Source organism: Apteryx rowi, unplaced genomic scaffold (assembly GCF_003343035.1).
Source record: "Apteryx rowi isolate R43461 unplaced genomic scaffold, aptRow1 scaffold_11, whole genome shotgun sequence".
In the NCBI taxonomy this organism is placed as follows: Eukaryota; Metazoa; Chordata; class Aves; order Apterygiformes; family Apterygidae; genus Apteryx; species Apteryx rowi.
This window is the reverse complement of record NW_020447308.1, coordinates 7,150,312-7,173,918: the sequence shown is the minus strand read 5'-3', so window position 1 is coordinate 7,173,918 and position 23,607 is coordinate 7,150,312. Positions and strand designations below refer to the sequence as shown.

At 40.1% G+C, this 23,607-nt stretch overlaps 1 protein-coding gene across 1 annotated transcript; it reads left to right on the top strand.

Moving 5' to 3' along the window:
• Positions 1–448: 448 nt before the first annotated feature.
• Positions 449–23,052, top strand: AAGAB (alpha and gamma adaptin binding protein). Its single transcript, XM_026074820.1, has 10 exons — positions 449–536; positions 8,061–8,251; positions 9,032–9,128; positions 9,857–9,946; positions 12,339–12,422; positions 17,132–17,214; positions 17,949–18,042; positions 19,358–19,462; positions 19,969–20,018; positions 20,559–23,052. Exons 1-10 carry the CDS (start codon positions 464–466, stop codon positions 20,634–20,636), a joined length of 945 nt encoding a protein of 314 aa, XP_025930605.1. The 5' UTR covers positions 449–463; the 3' UTR covers positions 20,637–23,052.
• The last annotated feature ends 555 nt before the right edge of the window (positions 23,053–23,607 follow it).

The following is a 23,607-nucleotide window of genomic DNA, read 5'->3' as shown; positions in this document are numbered from 1 at the left end:
AGGCGGCCCCCGCGCCTCCTCCCGCCGCAGCGGCTCCGGGGAAGGGGCAGTGGCCCCCGCTCGGGGCTCTGCCCTCGACCCACCTGCACCAGCGCGGCGGCGGCGGCGGCTGCCGCCGCCTCCTCCCGCGGCGCCGCCGCTGCCCCCGCACCGGCCATGGCGGCTGCCGCCTCGCCGCGCCCCTAGCAACGGGACGCGCCGGCCGGGCCGCACCACCTTCCGCGCGGGGGGGGGGAAGGAAGCAAGGGGTTTAAAGGCGCTTTAAACCAGGGGCCGAGCCCGCTCTTTTCCGCTTCCCTCCCTGCGCCAGAGGCTGCTTCTCTTCGCGATACCCCCGCTCCGCTGCGCCATCACTTGGCCGGCTGTCCCGCCGCCTGATCTCCGTCCCTCCGCCCTCTCCCCCCCCCCCGGAGCCGCGTGGTACAGGCCGGCGGCCGGAAGGGGCGAGGTGGCGGCGGGCGCGATGGCGGCGGCGGGGCCCTACGCGCTGGTGACCAGCTGCGCCGCCGGCTTCGCGGGCGAGGAGCTCGTCAAACGTGAGTGCCCGGGGCTCCGCGCCGCGCCCAGCCCCTGGGCTCGGGGGAGAGGAGAGGAGAGGAGAGGAGGGAGGGGGGGTCCTGCCTCAGGCGCCGCCCTCCAACGCCTCCCCTCGAGGAGGGAGTCCGGGGCCTCCTCGTTTCTTTAAAAGAGACGCTAAAAACCGCTCGGGTTTTGAGGATCTGTAACGGCCCGAGGCCCAGGGGCGGCTGCAGCCGGCGGGGAGAGGGCGGAAGGGGAAGCCCGGAGCGTGGCGGTACCTGCGGGCCGCTCGACACGTCCTGCGCGAGGGAACGAACTGTCCTCGCTTGCAGCCACGCCGGGTGCTTTGAGTTGCCTTGAGACTGAACACAAGTAATAGCTGCAAAACAAAAATCGCCGTGCATTAATGATTTGGTTAGACCTTGGGCTCCGCTGCTGGGGGTTCCGGTCATTGCAGAAATGAAGCTGGTATTTCGCTGGGACAAGCGAGTGGCTCAAACTACCGAGCGGCCACTGAAGGTGGCTCTCTGGATCAGATCCAGGGGCACAGGAATAGAGGCAAGGGAAGGACAGGGAAGCAGACTAAATATCTATCCCTGTGATTTCTTTTTTTTCCCATTTATGAAGTGAACAAAGTCATGGACCTTCAGGGCTGGGATGTTTCTAAAAATCTTTAGTCTGAGCTCATGCTTTACTATGGCATGTTTTGACAYATTTGACTGCTGTCACAATTCAGAAGCACAAGAATGGGAAAGTTAAAAAAAAAACCCTCCCCCTTCTGAACTTGTCGACAAAGCTTTAAATTGCACTTACTCCATTACTGAAGATAAAGCATTCTGTCAGAAGTTTTCTTGGGACCCAGCACCTCTTTTTCTGGCTTGAAAAAGGCAGTGCATAAGATCTGATAATAGGGAAAGCTTTAGTGACACTTCAGTATTTCTGGAGTCAGGGGGATTCCAGGAAGAAGCTGTTGTTTAAATCTTAGTGTTTCTGCTGCTGTGGCTTTTTAGTGCAGCCTTGCTTCTTGAGGAGCTGTCATGAACAGTTTGATATGCGTACTAACATGTGTAACTTAACATTAATAAATGTTAATAATCCCAAATGTCAATGCTTTAATGATGCTACAGTTTGTTGGGCATCTGAGTCAATCTGATGGTTTTGTGGATGATGGAAGTGGGAGGTCTGATCCCCTTCCCATCTGCACAGTTCCAACCATTTTCACCATCTCTGGTGAAAAGCTTCTGGATGCTTCTAGAAAAGGGTCTAATTCACTAATCCAGCAGATATAATTATCTGTGGTTTTCATTTTTCTGGATTTGTGTTTTGCTGTTTCAGTGAGTTAGATCTTATGGAAGAGCCTGATAAAGTATGGAGCTGACCTAAGGGTTTGACTCAGTCAATCTTATAAAACCATGTTTTGTAGCAAGAATGACAGTACAGGTCTACTGTCAAAGGTTGGTCTGTCAAAGCAAGTAGGTTAACCCTGAAGTTATTTAAGGAGATCATAAAGAATAGTAAATTTCTGTAAGAACTTATTCTTGGTTGTTGCTTGCTGGTAAGAAAGGTATAGGAAATGGGAAGGAATTGTACAAGGCTCCAATAGATTATTTTTCTTGGAGAAATACAAGTGAGCAAAAAGCTTGATAGAAATGCTACTTAAAAATCTCAGCTTTAGTAGTACTCACTTGGAAATGGCTAGGCTTCCTCTGTTTTCCAGTACCAAAGTGGAATCTTGCAGGTATCTTTGCATCCTCAGGTTGGGTTGCTTCACAAAAGGTGGCATTTTTCTTGGAAAGATTTTAACATCACATACTGAAAATAAAAGCAATAAGAATTTTAAATTTCTGCTTTGTGTAGCAAGTGAAATTGCATCTGATCTAGGAGTGTAAGCGGAACAAGCAGTTGAAAACCTGTATGGAAGGACAAGGTTGTTGTGGCTGGCTGCAGTTGACCATACTGAAGGATGTTAGTGGGTTGAGGCAAAACACTGGTGGAATATTTGAAACTTGTGCTTTAACAGCCTGAAAATGTTGCACCAGTTTGAAGGCACTATTTGAATATTTTTAGCTAAATGAAATTTCCTTCTGCCAACAAGACCCTTGTGTTAGCACCTCTGAGGCAGTGCAACATTTTATATGCAACATTTATGGTTGAAATATGCTATAAAATGCTGTATTGCTTGAGATCTATATAGCAGTTGTGGGCTTTGAGTCTAACAGAAACATGAAACAAAGACCTCATCTCTCTTACCACTGCTTTTGTCASTGTACTACTCGCTTTCACTACTGATATGTGCTTTTTTTTTTTTCCCCCCCAGCAAACCTGTTCTATATAAGTAGAAGGAAGCTGCCAAGAGTGTTTACTGTTAGGAGATGTATGAGAACTTCTGTGACCTCCCAGAAGTTTCCAGGGTCATTAGAAGGCTTTTTCCACAATGTTTTCATCCTATAGAGTAGTAAATGGATTGAGGATGGGAAGAATACTATGGTACATTTGCTAGATATTTTTATTCTTTCAAGTTGCTGTGGGCTACCCTGACTGCTTTACTGCATTAGATGTTGTAGCAAAATGAATCTAGTATAAAATGCACAGGACAGAACTGACCTTTTCTCTTAGATATGTTTATCACAAATCAAGATCCAAATAAGATACTTTAGTTTTTACAAATGCTGGCTGATAAATAAACAAATTCATAATTGATGTGATCTTTCACTTCTTTGGCATTTTTGATTGTTCACTGCTCCCCTCCTCCTTCCCAGCAAAACATGTAAGTTGAATCTATTTCTGAAATGTTCATTACTCTTCGTGTAATTTGCAGGAGTATTTCTTACCTTGTATTCCACCAGGTGGCTCTCAAGGCACAGAATGCAAGAACTACTCCGCATACCTACCAACTTGGAGGACATGTGATCTCTTAGGGCATAGTAAAGAACTGCATTATGCTCTTAGTATTAAATCTGAAAAACAATAAAAAAAGTGTTCAATACTTTAATCTCTTTGGAAAAAAATATCTGCAACAAAGAGGTGTTCTAATGATTCTAAAAAAACCCATTACTAGTCCAGTGGCAGTAAACATGTAGCAGAAGCACTTAAATATCAGTTGGGTTTTTGAGAAAAGGGAACATTGCAGCAAGAAGAGATGAGAAATCAACATCTGGTTCTTTGATTATTTTTCAGCTCTTTTCAGAAAAGTTATGTTTTTGGCCTCTAGTTCTCCTTTTGAAAGAACACTTGTTGCCTTGCACTTACAAAGTACTAAGCCTCTGTACTACAAAAAGTAAAATCAGTAAAACTGAATAAGTAGATATGTTTATATGAATAAACAGGTAGCTGAAATTCACTTCCCAAAGTGAATGAATTCCAAATTGGTCAGAATTGTGTGATTTATTAAAACAAGGTGCTTGTAAACAAACAAAACCCCACATGATTAATCAGTTTGCTGAGAAACAGGCTTGTGAATGACTGCCTGGAATAAAGTTGGCTTTGGAGGTGGCACAGGTGAACAGTGCCAACATATGCGGGTGGTAACAGTGGGAGGACAGCACTGGCGCAAGCTTGGGCAGTGGGTCTGTTTGGTCCCCAGGCTACAATAAATCACTGTAGCTGAGGAAGCTTCTATTTCTCTGCAAAAGAGCTTTCATGTACAAATGTAGGACACTGAAATGTGCCATGCCTTGACTAGTCTTCAGCCATTCTAAATAAGATTATAAAAGTTCAAATAAAAGTTGTTTCAGCATAATAAAAGCCCAGTATTATTAGTTGCAGTATTTCTTAGAGGAACTTGAACTCTAAGTCAATATTTTTGAATGACACTTGGCAATATTCTTCTGTGGCATGATCTTTTCCATGTATGTTTTTAGTACTCTAATACTGATGATTTGGAGTCTGCTTGCATTCCTGTTGTCCAAACACGCCACTTCTGCTCTCTGAAAAGGCAAGCTAATGAAGTCAGCCCAGTAGGGCTGCCTACTGTTGTGGTCGAAGAATGACTCAGTTGGTTTTCCAAGCTCTTTGGATGGCAAACCACTGACACTTTCAATGGCTGGGAAGCTTAAAATTAAAAATGAGTAACTCACTAGAGATAAGTTTAACAAGCCATCTTTTTGCCGTATCAGTTTTCTGGAAGTTTATTCTGTATCCAACAAAAACTTATTTTGATGAATATTCTCTAAAATGATGCAAGAAACTATTCTGACTGAATTTGTTGCATTAGAATATAAGCCCTCTTGGAAAGAAGCTCCTGGAGTCCCAAGGTGGCATACGTAATCCTTAAAACTAATGCTACTGAGGAATATATCCTGGACAACTCAGTTTACCTGATTGCAGTGTATAGTGTTTCGTAGCCTCTGCTTGTTTACTAAAAAAGACCAAAAACCAATCAGTCTAGTGACTTCTGTGGAAGAGAAGCAGAGTGTTCAAAAGATAGCCAAGTTGCATTTAGTTTTCCTGCCATGAGTAATAAGGCTGTTTTGCAGTAATTTGTTACAAGCACATATGCAGTCTAAGGCATAGCAAGTTTGAATCCTTTCAAAGAGTTCCTGCAGTCCTTTGAGTTTTGCATGCAACAGCCATTTTTCCTGGAAGAGAAATTTCACAGGGAATTGGCAAAATCCCCTGAAGTGAAAAGTAATCAGAAGCAGAGCAAGATGAGAGCGCTTAGAACATAGGAATTGTAGCGTTTAATCAGGAATGGAACATGCACTAATGCTTCTAGCAGTGCAGTACTTTGAGGCCTAAATTTGTCCATGAACTCTTTCAAAGAAAAAAAAAGTCACTTGTGAAGCAGATGTGGTCTCATATCAGCTTTCGAAAGCCTTTTGTAGCAGTTCTTTCCTTTTGTATTCTTGCTATAGTGGCTAGCTTTACTGAAGTGACTTTTAAACAGTTCCTTTCCTCGTCCTTTTTCCTCCCCTTGGTTTTCTTCCTACATCCTTTTGCTGATTTTGTGACTTCAAGTGACTTCTGTGGCAGACTGTCAGGGACACGGTTATACCTCTGAAGTGTCAAACAGAGGGAGAAGCTGACAGAAGTGAGAATTGAGAAATTATTTGCTACTTAAGTAGCAAAATGGAAACAAAAATAAGTCACTTCTAATAAGTTACACTTCAGTTGGCATAAATATAAAGGGGCTCCRGTGAAGTTGCAACTTCTTCTGGCATTGGCTTGCAATTCTGTAACTCAGAACTGATTTAATTTGTTTTTAACTGTCACAACACTTGTTAAGGGGGATTTATGGCATATTCTATGTAGCATTTAAAACCTCCAAACAGAACATCGGGTTTCTAGGCCGGAAAGCTAACACTATGCTTACATTTGATGCTCTAGGCTCTCCATCCTTCACAGAATAGTTCACAGAGTAGCTGGGGTTGGAAGGGACCTCTGGAGGTCACCTGGTCCAACCCCCAATTTCTGGAAAGAAATGGTATCTTTGCGTTTTAAACACACACGGTGAAATTGTCCATTTGTCTATAACCAGTTACCTCTCAGAGTTGCTGGAATTTTGTCAATTATATTACATTTAAGCAGAATAAAAGCTACCTCCATTGGCCATATTATCAATTTAAAATAAACTCCTAGTCTAGTAGCAATTGATGCCTATTAAATATGATCCTAATTGTTTACCAAAGATATCAGACTAATTTAAAACAGTTAATTGCTGTGCTTAGAATGATCATTCTTAAAACTCCTGTTTTACAGCAGGAAAAAAGTAATTTGTCATCTGCCAAAATGCCTTTGTTAGAATTATAGTAGACTATTTGCATTAAAGCTATAGGTTTTGAAAGGAGACATGTTATCCTAAGCTTGGGTTTAAAACTAACTGGAAAGCAAGCCAGGCAGATGGGTGCAGTAGCATTGCTTCATTTCAAGCATCATGTCAGCTTCTGCAAACAAGACAGAGGTATCTGCTGCAAAGTGACCACAGTATCACTATCAAGTGCTGCAGGACAAGCAAAGATCCTTATGTAGAAGTTCTTACAAGATAAGCATGGGAAAACAGCTTTCATGGGCTGCTAAGAACCATGTGTGTTGCTTAAGTATAATTTAAAAAGCAGCATAAGAATGAAAAAGCTTTCAAGGCTACTGATTTTGGTTAGGTGTCTTGGTAGTCTCTTGCGTATTTATATGAACATAAGTTTGTGAGCTAGTGCTCTAAGAGTAGAAAGTTCAGAGTCTAGGTCTGTTTGGTGTTACCTCAAACTCAGCTTTTTTCCCCACCACCATCCCCCTCCATGTGACATGGATGGTTTTATCGCAGAATGGCTTCTGAGTGAAGACCCCAGTTACTCTAAACAGAAGACGAATGCCATCCAAACTTAGAAGAAAACCACATTTGTCAAAGCTTTCTTAAACTGGAAAAAATATACGTAGATTTGTCTGCCTTTAGAGGAAAAAAGCAGATAGAAGATTCCTTTCCAAGTTAGTTTTGTGTTACCAGGGTCAAATTYGGCCTCAGATCCCTGCACCTTCCTCCTCGCTGCTGCATGTAATTATTCCTATTTAGAGCTTTCCTTCTGCTGCCTTGTGTGCTTTAGCTCATTCACCAGTTACATTTTTCAGACTTTGCAGTTAGTTGCAAAAATCATTGAACCTTTTTATGGCAATCTTGGCAAATAAATATTCCTGCCTTTTTTATATGTATAAGATACAGAGCATTTCAAATTCAAGTTCAGATTATTTGGGGAACAGCCTGTTCTGATGTCTCCAGGAGTTGTGTCCAAAAACCTTTAAAGCCTGATCCTTAAAATCTTTGACAAGCCACATTTTATTTCCTTTTTTTTTAAACTCTTCTGATGCAGAAGGAAATTCTAGGGGACTCAGTCAATTTTATATTAAATTTACCTACTATGTTGAAAAATGCCCATGAGTTTGCCCAGCTGGAAGATGGTCTGCCTGTATCAGTGAGGTATATATGGGATGCTTTGCTATTAACTATAATTCAACTCCAGCAGGTGGCTGTCATGCTATGAGAGTGTTCTGCCAAGGTTGTTACAGGCACATGAAGGGTAATGTTTAGAGTTATAATACTAAAGTGCTGTTTTGGATTTTAATTGTTAACACCTACATGGAATTTAATGAGAATTACACCTAAGTTTCAGTACTTGCTCTATTCTCTCATTAGTTATCTTATGGTGTTTTGGTCACAGTTTTTTACATCTGAATAAACATGCAAGTTCTGCTTCTGCTGTAATGAAGTCTCGATATTCTGTCTATACATCCTACTTACAGGTACTGAGTTTGAAGCTAACAYTCTAAAGGCATTTCCAAGAAAAGGCTTGCTTTTTAAAAAGCTTTTGCAAGATATTTTATTTTGAAACCTAGAAATCATCTAAGATAGAATAATAAACTCTAGGAGCAAGCAACAAATCAGTTAAAAAATATCTAGGATAAGGAAACAAATTAGCTTTGAGTTTTTAAAGATCTTAAATACTAATTTTATTATACTAAATAAAGATGGCTCTGCACTGGCAATATACCAAGCTTTTCTAAATGAATTATTTTTCTTGATGCTGGTTTTATCTCATTTATCTTCTTTTATATAGGTATCACTGGAAAAGATGACCTTACTGGGGATGCATCTACAAGTGATGGAGTGAATTTTTACCCCTGGACAATAGATAATAAATATTATTCTGCAGATATTCACCTCTGTGTGGTACCAAGCACATTTCTTGTTACAGGAGAGATTGCTGAATCTGTGCAAGCATTTGTGGTTTACTTTGACAGCACAATAGTAAGACTCTTCTGCTTCCTTATATTGCTTTTTCTGTACCATATAGTTGTCTTATCACAGTGATAACCACAACTTATATTCTCACCACCCTGTGACCCTCATTCCTTTTAGGCTGATCTATTAATTGGTGTTAGATGAATGTTAAATTATGCCTGCTGACAGTGGCAGCAGAGAAGCTTCCTTCCTTCTTGCTATCTTACTCCAGCTAAAAGAGAGGCTTTTCAGGATGCAAATACCCCATTAAGTTTGGCAAATCCTTCCCCAGCCCACCACCTCCAGCTTTACTTCTAGTTGATGCTAGCTCAGAAAAGCTGGTTTAGAATAGCCAAGAGTCAGAGAGAAATGCAAGATTCAGTGCTATCCTTTTACCTGAGATTGTTTTCACTGCTGCCAGCTTAGCAGAATTAATAAATGCTTTAGCAAAAGCCAGAAAGACTTTGAGACAACAAATTTAAAAACTATTCTAAATGATAGGGAACCGTTTTGCACCTCAGGTGAGAAGGGGTATATGCCGCACATTCTGCAAAGGTACCTTTAACCAGGCATCTCAGAATAAACCAGAGCAGAGTGGTTCACCAACCCCCATAACATTCACTTTAGCATGGAAGACGATTGCTGAACACTAAACCTAAAAATGGCTTAAAATGAAATACTAGTGCTTAAGTCTTTCCTAATCTAGGAATTTGCATAATTAATAAACAGGAAGGGAGGGTCCAAGGGAGTAGGATTTGTAAAGTATTTGAGGATGTATTCTAAAGAACTTTCTTCCTCCCCCTTTAGAAATCTGGACTTGATAGTGTCTCTGAATGGCTTCCCCTAACAGAGGAGTGGTTACCAGAAGTCATGATCCTGGTCTGTGACAGAGTATCTGAAAATGGTATGATACCCAAGGGAGTCCCAAGCTGACTTAAAGTTATTCATCTTGTATAATAATTCATTTTTAAATTAGCACAATCATTTCTTAAAGTATCTAGGTGAGAAATGGCTCGAGGTTGAATAGAGAAAAGCCAAGTTACTCAGATGACCAGGAACAGGAATCTTAAGCTAGTTGTTAAAACTGAACCAGGATTTTACATGCTTACTTAAAATGAATTGTGTATCCCATTCTTGGTATATCAATATGCACTGCAAGGTAACTATCAATGCAGTCATATTACTGAATGTGCATGAACTTCTCCAGCAAAGAGGATGACTATTGTTTGTTTAAATACAGTGGAAAGTATGTTTAACTTTTTCAATCATTTGGGCATAAATCTACATGCTTGCTTTGATTCTAGATTGGCATCATACAACACTCTAACATATTTCAGATTCAAGCCCAAAGTAATAGAAATCTTAACTGTGGCACTTCACTTATTTCCCTCCGAGCATCCACTGCAAAGTCAGTCTATTTAGAAACACTGAGGCAAAGGATGAGATTAATTCGGGGCTTTCGGAATCAATTTCAGAGTGAATAGAGGACCCAAGTCAACCAGTCTATGCTCCCCCCCCCCCCACAATCCAGAACAAAAGCAACTTGGAATAAAATTAGCTAAAGATTCAACTGCTGGTATTAGTTTCAAATGTGTATGTTTAGAAGGTATTTTTTTTGTTTCCCAACTGTAGGTGTTAATAGACAGCAAGCTCAAGAATGGTGCATCAAACATGGCTTTGAACTGGTAGAACTTAGCCCTGAGGAACTGCCTGATGAAGATGGTAAGATCAGTACTTCTGTTTTAGTTTTTAGAATGAAAAAGCACACCAAAATATCTTCAACAATTGCAAGGGGCATAACTTTATTTCTGTGCTGTACGATTACTGCATGGAATGCTCCCAGTTGGTGAGGCTTAGGCTAAGCTGTAAAAGGTCAGGAGGAGGAAGTTATTTCCTCCAAGACATTCCATTTGTCTCCTCCCAAATACAGCTGCTGTTTATGTAGTACCTACATAAAAATATCTGCTCCCTCTTCTGGCATTAATCCTAGGACTGTATTGATATATAAAAAGCATTTTTAGGTTGATTTCAAAATTGAATATAAACAGGAACCAAATAAATGCACAAGGGTGGGAAAATTCTTTCTGGCTTTTTTAAATAAAACTTTGAAGACTGTTGTACATACCAAAAGAAGATATACATTAAGTCAAAAGGTTACTGGATAGGCTGAAAAGGGGAGATGGTTAAAAACATTTTAGAAGTGCATGCACTGTTACACAGGAAATAAACCAGTTTCAAAATCACTTGCCTGACCATATGTTTATAACTTGAAAAAACCCATAAAGCAAAGTCAGTAGTGTGATGTTCCACTCTTAAAAAGTGACTATGCACTTCCTGACAGCCTTATCAGCATCAGTCTTATCTCCTTATTTCAAGGATACAAACAAAGTCTTTACATCTTACCCCTACAGGGCCAAAAGTAGATAAGCAGCTCCATTTCCAAGCTTGAGTGGAATTATTCACTAAGTACCTAGCTGTCACTAAAAATAATTTAGTCTAAAGGCCTTCTAAGCTATGACTGAGTCCCCCCCTCTTTAAAGACCTTGATTAAAATTGCATCTTGAGCAGGTAAGAACCCCTCCATGTCTTTTGGATGCATTTCATTTTGGCACATTGTTAGGTGCACAGGAAGACATACATGTACTTATTTATAGAAACTAGAAAAATAGGAAATTAATACCATTTAGACTGAAGTTTTAATTCTGAAGTGGTTTTAAAGGAAACATTAGTAAGGTTAAAGTCAACTTATCTTTCTATTGAATAGTTCTAAAGGAAAAGCTGTTTACCATGCAAATAATGTATAGGAAGTATGGGAAGTAATGGGAATATTAATAATCACTCAGGATGCTGCCCTTTGGAGCAGTAACGTACATTTTCTCCTGGACTTTTAACATAATTGATTCACTGTGACTCATGCATCAGAGGATACACATTCCAGTGAGTAACGTGTTTACCCTGTAAATGTGTTCTATGATTTGCTTACAAAAGATAAAACAGATGCAGTAAATACATTGGGCCAAAATGCGTTTAAAAATGATGACATTTCTGGCAGCTCATCACAAATGGACGAGAGCTCTTCCTATGACTACACTATCAGTCAGTAGTTTTGTATACTACAAGTGAGTTCCTAACTGAACACCCTTGACAATGGCTCTGATGCTTCGTCCTCCATGCTGCTGCTGCTTGGTTTTGTATTTGATCTAAGAGGTCACAGGTAGCTTTAAATTTGTTTTTTAAAGTCAGTTTCAGTTACTACACCTGTCCCTGAGTCATCCTACAAGTGTGTGATTTTTAAGCAATCACATTTTCCTATCCAAAGGGTTTTTTTCCCCTATTGCTTTGGGAGACCTGCACAAACATGGGAAGCTGACTAAGCTGAGGAAATGGGAAAACTGACTTTCTATCTACAAAGGGTTGTCAGGTTCATTCAGTAATTAAGTTGAACTCAGAATAATGCTTTCCCTAGTCTTTCGAATTATTTCAATTTATAGGATTGCTGGAACATCTGAAGTTAGATTTTGTGGAAATAGCTTTAGAGTGATCATTTTCAAGTGTTACTCCTTTTTTAACACATCTGAAATGTTTTAGTAGTACAATAGGAATAAGAAATGGTCAACAAGCCATGCATCTATGCCCTGTTCTTTACTTACGAAAGTAAGGAAAAGTAATATTAGCATCTATTTTTATGATGTTTTATGATATACAGAGTTCTGAAAGATTTTGAGATTGAAAGGTAGCTTGCTTGTAACAGTGACTTAAAACTTGTTTGTTACTCTTTAAATTACTTGCATGTTATTTATCAATATAGCAATTCTAAACACTTCTAATGATAAATATAGAACAAAACCTTACTCAGAATTTAGATCTCTCTACAGTCAAGACTGAGCACTCATAGTTCATAATACCTGGAAGCCTAGACCTAAGTAGTAATGTGTTAATATAGATTTGTTTGGCCTATTGTAAAGCAAAGGCAAGAAGTCACTCTTCCCTTATAGGAAAAGTCTTTTATAGCCACTGCTATAAAATAGGACAGCAATTCAGACACACACCTTACTTTCAAATATGTAATGGTTTTGTTTGTTAGGAGTGAAAYGGTCTTTATCTTTTGGTTTAGATGACTTTCCAGAATCCACAGGAGTGAAACGAATTGTACAAGCCTTGAAYGCCAATGTGTGGTCCAACGTAGTCATGAAGAGCGGTATGTAATGTAGGTTTCTTTTGAGAGAAACTTGAATTCTGGAGAATGCTTACAGAATGCTTAGTAGTTTTAGCAAAAGTTTAAATTGAGCAAGTACAGTCCTACTGCCAGTGCATCAACATACAGATAATTAGAGCACCCTTCACGTGAGAACAACCTTTTGCATGGAACAGYTGGCTTCCCAGGCATTGCTTTTATTGTCCCTTGATGCACGGAGAAACTTAGAGGCAGTGGGTGAAGTTTAATCCCACTTCAGTATCTGTTCATGTGCCCTGTGTACTTTTGACTTGCCCCCTACAAATGACCCAAATTAAGTATTCCTCTAACTCTTCAAATTTCAAYGAGAAATGAAAGCTTGTTCAACCAAGACTCTAACAGCAAATAGCCTGTCATTATCAGCCTGGTCTACAAGCTGTAACAAACCTACCTCTTCTACAATGTACTTTACTAAATTGTGCATAATTCCAAATTTGTTAGAGATTTTGAAAGTCTTTTGAAACAGTGATGAGAATTGCAAATGCAGGGACAAGACTCACCAAAGAAATGATCTCAAATTTCTGTTGAAGGACTTAATATTAAACTGCATTGCAAGGACTATCTTCCTACAGAAAATCCCACGTGAGTGGAGACCACATAGTTTTTTAAAATAATACAGAAAAATAGGCAACCCAGTTTCCTGCAAGTACTTGATTATCAGGTAGAGTTAGAATTTTGGAAAAAATCAGTTTAGGATTAGACTCATTAGAAAAGGAAGTGTTGTGGCTAGCTCAGAGTTCTTGTACATGTAGGTTACTGTTTGCTTTCAAACCTTTAATTGCTTTTCTAATTACACAGGCTGTTGCAGGAAATGTAGGAAAATGAAACTCTTGTGAAATGTTTGGCCTTCCATTCCTTATTGCACAAAGTCTTATCCCACTAGCAACCTCYTAATGTCCATCTGCTCCCTGATGTACTTTTTTACTGTGGTGGCTTTTTCCTTCCTGCATCCTTTAACTGCGCAATGTTTTCAAGTGTTGCAAGGTTTTTGCTAGTTCCTTTAACTGCAAGATGGTTCTTGGGATCCAGCAGAACTAAGATGAGAACTACTAAACTGGTAATCTATTTTTTTTTTAATTAGCCTTTTGAGTATTCCTCATCAGAATGAGAGTAAGGAAGGTTCTAATTTAGTATAACCATTGTAGGGAAATAGGTAGCCATTTGAGGTGGTGTCAAGTTATCTCACTAGCGCAAGAACAGTTTTCTTGAGAGCCTATTTCCTGCATTTGACAGATGCCACATTACAGAAGAACAGAACTTAGTCACATGTTCAGTTCTTCATGGGGGGAAATTCCTGTGCATCATTAATGTATTCTGTAAAGGTCAGACTCCCTGAGAATCCAGATTTTGCATCTCCACAGCACAGAAACCACATAGCACTGGTGTATGTTACTACAAACCCCTCAGGAAGTGAACTATATTTGGATGTTGTTGCAATTTGACTCTACTTTCAAAGGGAAATAGTTGAGCTCATTTTAACTAAAATAAAACCTATTACAACCCGAAACACATCTTTTGTTTTTAACTTCCTCCTGATCCTGAAAACTGGCTGCCATGTCAATAAAACTTTAGCTTTTCTACTGAGTTACCTATAATCACTGGCCATTTAGAAACCATGCAGTCATGCTTTCTGTGAAGATCTTTATACAAAGTACAAGTTATTGCCTAATACTAAGGGCTTGTAACACTTAAGCATAGCCATCCAGAAAGCCAGTCTTACAGTACATCTGTTTGTGTGAGAACTTAAGTTATGGACAGAGTGGGAATGATTTTTTTCAAGTATGGGCATTAAATCCATATTATTATAAAGTGCACCACCTTAAAAAAAAAAAACAATTTTTCTGAAGTTGTAACACAGTTTTCCCACACACCTATTAAGAAAATTCCTGACCTTTTAGTTCTTTTAACAGTTAAATATGTTTATTCTTATGCTAAGGCATAAAAAATAGCTATTAAATATAACATGGCTGAATTGTAACCATTTTTACATCATGTAATACCACATGCTTTGTGAACGAGTAAATAAAGCAGTATTGTCTGCTTGATGTATTTTTTTGAGGGGGGGGGRRAAAAAAGYCTGTAACAAAAGAAAAATAAGCAGTCTTACCCGAGAGCCTCCAGAGAGCAATTCCTTCTTGTAGTTGGGATAAAGCTGTGGGTTCTCCAGGTCTCGGAGCTCTCTCTGCTCTGAGAATTAGGTGGTTTCTTCTCCTTGAGCAGAGGAGCACAAGYAGTTCTTCACTTAACCACCCCCCCCACGCACACACACATTCAAAAGCCGGTGCAGTGCTGTTATCCCTAGCTGTCCTGCCGAGATCAAAGCTAGCTGACCTAGGTGGCAAGAGGAGAAACAAGTTACTGTTCTCTGAAAGAGGCTACTTGGCTACTTTCCTGCTTAAATACTTGCTTCAGTGATCCCAGCTGAAGCTGGTTGTCGTGGGTGGGGGCAGTCATTAGCCTGACTCCCTTTCCAAAGAATTAGCCTGATTCGGAGAGACAATTTAAACCTCATTGTTTAAACAAACCACGAGTTTCAACTTTTTAATTCCAATTTTGTTTGAAAGTCAGGATCAGCCCATGTCAGCTGCAGACAGAATATGGAAGAATAATACATAAAGACAGTGTAAAGCATTTTGCTATGAAATGAGCATATATGAATACGTATCTCTAAGCCGTGCTCTGAGCACAGTTTAGTAGAGCTCTGCAACTGTTGTTAAGTGGCACTTGTGAAAATAGATCGACTCCATCATAATGGAGCCACCAACTATTACAATAATTTGAGTGAGCTAATTTTTGGCTTTGATTCTGTAAGAACACTGTGTAAGGCATCACCCACTTCCTGAATTGCACCCAGAAGTTGAAATAACCTTTACATCTAATAAAATGAGTTTATAGGAAGACCTTTTTCAAGGGTGTGACTGCAACCAAGTGCTGTGCCTGCCACCTCCCTAACCACAGATCCAGAAACAAATAGCTGCTTTTCAGAGATCTCGGCTGCAGATTCCAGTGCTTTCGAACTAGGACAACGTTTTCTGCTTGCCTTGGCTGGGGCGATGTGCGTGGGGTGGGGGTGGGGGAATGGAGCCACTGTCGTCGTGCTGTACAGCCCAAACCCTAAGCGCAGATATGAAAGCGGTGCACGATTAGGTCACTTCATCCACCCCTCTGCCAATGTAGGAATGTTCTCTCGCAAGTACGTTCTGCACYGCAATGTCCAGTCGAGCTTCAGATGACTCAGAAATTGGCTAAATGTTGGTCTTCRCTGTTTCTCTAAAGCCAGCTCTTTGCTCAGCCTGCTGAAACTTGTGGAAGCCGCTTTGGGKCTGTGGGTCCCGATGCTTTATGCCTCAATTGCCTGGCAATTTAGATGGCAAACTGCACAGGCTTTCGCATTTCTTGCAACCAAACGTTTTTGAGGAGCTTCGGTTGGCCGGGCTGATTCACTTCTTCCCAAGCCTTTGGCTGGTGAGCTGTTAAAGCAGTAAAACGCTGCAGAACAGAGCCAACCGCAGCAAAAACCCGATAAAACCCAGAGGTTGCTGGGGTGGGGTGGGGGGGCGAGGAGGGGAAGGAGAGGACCGGGCAGGACGCGCACGTTGCCTACATTCGCAGGGCAGGTTCTGGGCAGGAAATGAGTCTCTGTAAGTCTCTAATTGGGCCATGTTTACATGTTTTCTACTAGCTGATGGTTTTAGTTACATGTTCAACTCTCCAAAATGAAATTTTGAAAAACTGCAAGTAAATTTGGACAGTGTATAAAAATTACATCATCTCAACATTTGAGTCTAGAGTTTAGTCATTACTGTAATATTAATTTAGAACAGATTCTTTTTTTTTTTTTTTTTTTTAAGTAAAATTAATCTTTTCTCTGGCACAAGTCATTGTTTCCTGGCTATTTGTAGTTTAACAACATCATTACTTCTTTTTAGTTGACTACAATATTAATATTTTGGGGAAAAATCTTGTGAGTCCCCTGTGTAACTGTGAGCATTTACTGTTCAATGCAAGGCCAGCAGAAAATATGGCTTAGCAAAAAAAAGCTCTTAATATAGCTTGCTACACATATTTTTATTTTAAAGTAAAGTTTTAAAAATACAGTTAATAATAATTTTAAAATACTGTGCAACATCTGTCGTCATAAATAAAAATGATTTTTTTTTTAAATTTTTAATTTTGCATTCACATTTTTTTAGATTGGATTTTAAAATACTGTTAAAATGCACGGTAGGTTAAGGAGTGTGGAAAGCCCAAAGCACCTTGTAGTCTGAAGAGACATTGAATTTGATGGCTGGATACTGTGTTAGACATTTAAAATTTGCTTTTGATATTACTATATTGCTTACCTATTTAGAAGATATGTGTATGAGCAAAGGCACTTGTTGCATTTCCTGTATTTAACCACAGGCAAACTCACACATCTCTTGTGACTCACATCATATCTGTTCCCTGTTGGTTGAGGAATTCAGCAGTAAATATTGTTAATATGCCTTTAAGAGGATTAGAGAATGTGAAAAGTTTCTGCTTACAATGTATTTTCAAGTGCACAGATACAGTTTTATAGGGTGGAATTTGTATCTGTCTTCCCTAAAATATTCTCTGTCGCATCCGGTCAGTTGTAACCCTTTCGGATAATATTGCATCTTCTGTCAAACTAACGGCTGCTTTGTCTTCAGACAGGACCCAGGGCTTYGGCCTCCTCAGTACGTTAGCAGGTGCGAACTGTGGCGTCAGGGCAGAAGAGAGCCCAAATGCAGAAGTAAACAGTAATTCCTATTTCTTGTTCTTTGCTGATGCACCGGTTCTCACGTTGCTCTTTGCTGCTGTCGCACCTGGTGTGGTGGTGTGTTTGGGGGGGGGGGTCCTTCTTTTTTTTGCTCCTTTCTCAGGGGACACTTCACAACCCAGCAGGWTGTGTTTTGAAGGAAATGTTTGTGAAGCCTGAAAAAATTAGTCTGCTTTTTTTCTTGAAAGCCCTGCTGAGACAGTCGTTCACCGGGGCTGTCACCTCGGGGCTGGGAGCTCTCTCCCTCTCAGGTCATTGCCTCAGCGCTCCATCGCTTTACCTGCTGATGTTTGGTGGTGTCCTCAGCGGGGCAAGCTGCTGGGTGCTGCCTGCACCCCCTCCGGCACCGTGTGAAGGCTTTTCCTCAGAAAACCCACTGGCGCCAAGGAGCGATTATAAGAAGCTCCATTCAAGATATTGTTTCTCATTAATATCCAAAAGCTGTATTTTGTGCAAAACAAAAACTATACTTTAAAAGGTTTATTTAAAAAATAACTACAAGCAACCTCTCAGAGAAAAACCCTTCACATGGTAGCTCTGCAGTGTTGCAGAAGCGCATGGGTTTTCAGTGATACACGTGGTACAGGTTTTGCAGTAAGTAACTTTCAATTTAAGATAAAGAGTAGGATTTTAATGTTAAAACAGGAATCACCTGATTTGCTGATGAGGCTTTTTAGATACAGTAATATCTATTTGCTTCCTGACAGTCCAATCCACCGTCAGCAGACACAGAAGCAGCCCATTTAGACAACAGAGAAGATGCAGCTAGCACGAACAACCTGCAGATTGACAACATTGTAGGTAAGCTCGTTCTCCGCTTGGCAGGCATGTTGGGGAGTGTTGTGAGGAAGGAAAGAATTCCCCAAGATGGTACTTGTGGAAAGAGAGCTATTAGCCATATGACTCTCTCCATACCTTTCAATCCTCGGGCTGCAAAGTGAGAAATACCAGAAAGCCTCTATTTATAACAGTACTTCTCTAAAGATAACTGCAGTGATTGATTCCTGCTTTTGGGATGGATAAGTCCCAAGGATAATATCCAGAGTAGGAGTCCAAGTCAAAAAATATCTCTTTGAGGAATTTGAATAACAGATAAGTCATTTCCTCTTTTATTAATAGCCTGTTTGGAACAGAATCTTGATTGGGAAGGTTAATGTACTTCAGTCCTTGATACATCTTCAGTATAGGGCCTTAGATTTCATTTGCAAATTTATGCTTTCCACCAAGAAAAAAATTATTTTATATATTCAGGATAATGCAAATAGAGTTGCACTGTGTTGAGGATGTATGTTGGAGCAGGCACCCCTTGCTGGGATGGTCACAGAAAGCTGCTGGCTTTCGCTGTCTCTCTCTCTCTGTGAAATGTATAGCATAAAGGTGCAGGTGTTGCCACTTCCAGTAGAGGCTAATGCTTTAGTCAGAGGTGTTCCCCTTCTTGGAAAGGGCCCAACTTTGGAAAGGACAGAGCCCCTGGAGTTAAGGTAGAGGTTTGGTCTTGCAGTACTGCCAACAGGAAGCACGCTGATCTGATTTTGTGGAATCATGGATTGTTTMTACCGAGAAACATCAATATAAGAATATAAGTTTTATGATTGCGGATAAAGTTCATTACAACATGATGCCTACAAGCTTATTCAGCAGGAGGCAAATGAAGCACATTCTGCATGGGTCAGTCCTAGGAGGTCCAGGGCTTTTAAGCTAGAGGTCCTTAAATAATTGCACAATTCCAGGAGATGGGGCTTTCTTATAAGTTGTATGTGGAGATCTTCTTAAAGGTTAGGGGTTGTTAGCTGTGGTCTAAGCATAGTCTCATTACTCTTTAATTCTTAGTCTGTGGCTGTTCCTAGACAGATCATTTTATGATGAACAAGAAACCTCTTAAATATTGGATGAATCCAAAAACAGTTTTGCAATGTAATGTATCAAAATTAGGTAACATTATAATGCTGCACTGAGTTGTCTGTCTGAACAAGCGGTAAATTAAAGGTTTCTTTCCCTCATATTATATGTGGGATCTTGTTAAAATACTACCTGTTTTTATCAGAAGATTGGTTTTCAAACCTGCTGACAATCCAGAACAGTCTGCCTTAAATCAATCTAAATGCATTTATTTCAGATCCCATGTTAGATATGGATATTCAAGAGTTAGCCAGCCTAACCACGGGAGAAGGTGACCTGGAGAACTTTGAAAGGCTGTTTTCAAAGCTGAAGGAAATGAAAGGTACCGTACCTGGGAGAGAGGTACTAAACATATCCCCTATTCTAATCGTTCAAAGTCATGACAGCCAGCGTGTCGGTGGGGAAGGCTCTACAAATTCCTGTTTTGCTGTCTGAGCTTTTGTAGAGTAGCTGATCTTTTCATTAGCTTGTTCTTCATCTTGAAAAAGCTCTTGAAAGAAGTAGATATTGCTCTGCTGACTGCTGTCACACTGTGTTAGCCTACCATGTTCTATAAACAAACCTATAACAAGACTTTTTTTTAGCCCTGCAACTGCTTGCCGATCTTGGAGTTTAATGGGCAGTTACAAATGTGTGAGATGAAATCCAGAGTGCTCAGAAGCATTGACTCTGGTTTTCGGGAATTGCAACAGTCCTTGCTAAATAAGTTTCCTTTTTTTACGATCTTACACTAGTTTCTTGGTGGTCCCCAGAACACAGCTGCAATATGCATTTCTCTCTCCGCCCACTTTTGAGGGTGACAACCTGAAGTCATGTTCTTTTCCACAGATAAAGCAGCAACATTGCCTCACGAGCAGAGAAAACTACATGCAGAAAAGGTGAGGTTAGAAATTGGCATTGAAATTATTAAAAAATGGACTCCAGTTTTATGGGGTTTTCCTTTCTGAGAGCAGTTACCTCTCTTTATAGTAGAGCTCATATACTAAGAGTAGTAAGAACAAATCACACAGTCCTAGGAAGACTGTATTGTATCTCCCAAGARCTGATTAACCAAACTGGAACTCTGAAAAACTGGAGAGGGCTTTCCCTTTTCAGTAYTTCAGAAATGAAGGCTCTGCGATCACTGCGGGTGTAAGCCAACTCCCACCTAAGTCAACAGAAAACCTTGATTTTGGCAGAAATTCAGTCAGGCCTTAATTAGCCTAAGTTTTGTATCACATATGCCTCCCATGGTTTCTGAAGCCTTCTAAATTATTGCCTCTCTGTTGTTAAAATTTCTTAGCCTTGGAGAGAGATTAGTGCTTTAGCTACAAACATGGTTACTAGATTTAGCTGCTGCTCGGTTTCTGTTTTTCAGATGGTAAATGCACAGTCTTCTGTCATTTGAGGGGATTTTTTTTCTTTTACCTGGTCTTTAGGTGGCCAAAGCGTTCTGGATGGCAATTGGAGGAGACAGAGACGAAATTGAAGGTCTCTCTTCCGATGAAGAAAACTAAGTTCTTCTGTAGCTGTAAGCAACAGAGCAATCCTAAAAGAGTGATCTTTTCCTGCAGTGAGCGTTTATTGCTAAAAGCCCCATTTAGCTTTAGTTGCTTTCTTTGGTTAAAGGATTCTCTCTATTATTGTATTAAGTAACACATTCCACAACACCTAACGGTTAGAGGTTTTGTTTGCCTGTTCGTTCATTCTGTCTCAGAGAATTTTGGAAGGCAGTGTAGGCAGTTAGAGGAAACAAGAAGTTAGTTTACATTTTTCAAATTAACACTTTTATTGCTTCCTGATTTGAGTTAAAAAAAAGCAAATTTACCACCAGTTATCTTTCTACATATGGCTGGTGGTTGTTAAATGACTACTTAATTCTAAACTCAAGATTTTACATGTAGTCCTGTTTGATGTTTTTATGCAGCTTTATAGCTGACTTACTAGTTAAAACAAACCAGATTTATATGAGCCATGAAGAGAAAGCTGCTGAATTGTACCGTATTGTGAGATGCTATGCCAAGGCTGCAAGGTTCATCCTGCTGAGTGCCAAAGCTATTAAAAATGGCCCATAGGCTTTGAATTCTCTTTGCATGTGTAAGTGTGTGGTCCTTCTCTGAAAAGTCAGGTGTTATGCCACACTCACTGGGTTTCCATTAGAAACTAAACTTGGGATTAAACACAAGACAGATTTTTGCTGCTTTTTCCAGGGGTGAAGTTCCCTGCACAAACCTTCTGTGGTACTTGGCCTTCAAGGCCTAGGAGAACGCACAGACCTTATGCTGATGAATTCTGTCCTAAATACCTAAAGAGAAAAGCTATGATTTCAAACACCCCACACTGTCACCTGGTGCATTTATTACAGACTTATGCTCTTGTTTCCTAATTAGAAGGTACCACAGTACAAGCCTCAAATTGCTGCTTCATGGCATCAAGGGCTAGAAAAAAATGCCTTCATCCTCAGAGTCAGTGTCTTGTCCTCTTACACAGAAACGTTGTCATAGACTCACTAGAGATGTCTACTGCAGTCAGCTGTGASAGAGCAGATACAGTCAGGGGATCAATGGAAAGAGGTGGCCTGCCCCAAATAGCCATCGCTCATTGATATCCTCAGCGGAAGCTACTGTCAGTGGTACAGCCGACAGCATCAGGCCTTCTCGAGTGCTTGTCTGTCTGACTTACCATATGAAACAGTGCATATTTTTCCCAAGAACATTTCCTTATTAATCTGAAAATAGCCAGTGTTAAGCAATCTTATTTTGAAATTAACTTTTCCAGGGTCTGTTTTCTCATGTTGATAAATATAGTGAGTCTTGAGACAGTGGCTTTCCATAAATGAATTAACAGCTTTAAGTTTTGAAAGCTCTTTTCACAGTGGTTTTCACACACGTTCAAGGAACCACCTATCARGGCCACCTCTTCCAAACTGAATGATATAAAACAACTGCCAGACCTTGCCACAACTCTTTCCTTCTGTTCTTCGCTATCTCTTCTCATTGGCTACTTTTTTTTCCCCCAGCACAGAGAGCTGTAACAAAGAACTGAAGGTGGTTTCTTCCAAGTAGGGAACAGTTTTCCATGTTTGCTTCTTGGTAGCTGAATATTTTTTTCCTCTCTAAATATTTGTTGTGCAATACGGACAAATGGCAAAAGTGCAGAGTAAATTAATTGAACACACTGAAAAACATAATGTATTTGAATACTTTATAAAACCAATTCTTTATACATGTGATTTCTTTATACATGTGATATTTTATTTAAATTTAATAAAATTATACAAATTAATTAAATTTAAGCGCTTTGCTGCCTTTCTATAAGGTACCAGCAGCTAAATTTCCATAAATGATGCCTTATCCCAGGAGTCAGGGTTACCAGTATGGGCACATTCACCTTTTTATCCTGCTACAATCACAGCTGTTGGTATAGACAGTGATGAGAACCACAAGTCTTTAAAAGCACAGTGCAAATGTTGCCAGCGCAAGCAAGTATGACTTGATCAGAAGAATAAGGACTCTGGTACAGCAGCAGGTAGGCCAGACAGGCACCATCCTGCGGCAAAGGCATCCATATCGCTTCCATCTCAGACGGGCCAAACATTTGTACAAATATTCTGGGGCAGATCTCACTACCACACTAAGAACTCCTTGAAACATGTTGTTGTAAATTTGTATCTTGTTAGTAGATGCATTGTAGGCTTTAAAAAAAGCATTATTCATCAAAGTAGGAGCTGTGGCTAAAATACAATGGGAAATAGTTTTAATGATCCTTAAAGATTATCATACTGTATTTTTAAATCAAACAGTTTGCTTTGCTGGTGGCTTATTTTTTTTCTGAAGAGAGGCTTTGCTTTTGGCTATAGAATTTCTTAACAAAACAGATGTTACAGAAATGAATAAAGGGGCATTAGTGGAAAAGTGCATCTTTGACTTAGTTTCTCTTGGTATGCCACAGTATTGTTTAATAGCAACAACAAAATCCTGTCTTGGTTTAACACATTATAACAGTTTTGAAACTGTTAGCTTTGCCTGATACTAGGACTCCAATGCTGAACTGGAGGTCTGAACAGCTCTGCAGCCTTGATGTGTGCCACAATTAAGTTACGGCATTCAGGCTAGATGTAGCAGCTTTTCCAAAGTAAAGATGGCCACAAGAATGCCTGTACATACAGTGAATTAATATTAAGACACAATTCTGAAGGAAAACAATACAATGCTTCAGTGAAAATGGGAAATATTAGTTTCTGGCTATAGTTTTTGCAAGAATGCTCAGAGAAGTGATTGCACCTGTGTTGGTAAAGAGCATCTTAAAGGGTTACAACAAACACACCAAAGTCTGCAGAAGCCTTCTAAACTAACAAAACTGATTATAACGCAATGCCAACGTTAGCTGTGGCGCAGCTCCTACCCCTGAGCCTCATGAAAACACACTGCAATGAGTTAACCTTTGGAGGCTCCATCAGTCCACACGTTTCCTGTTTGCCTGCATCTA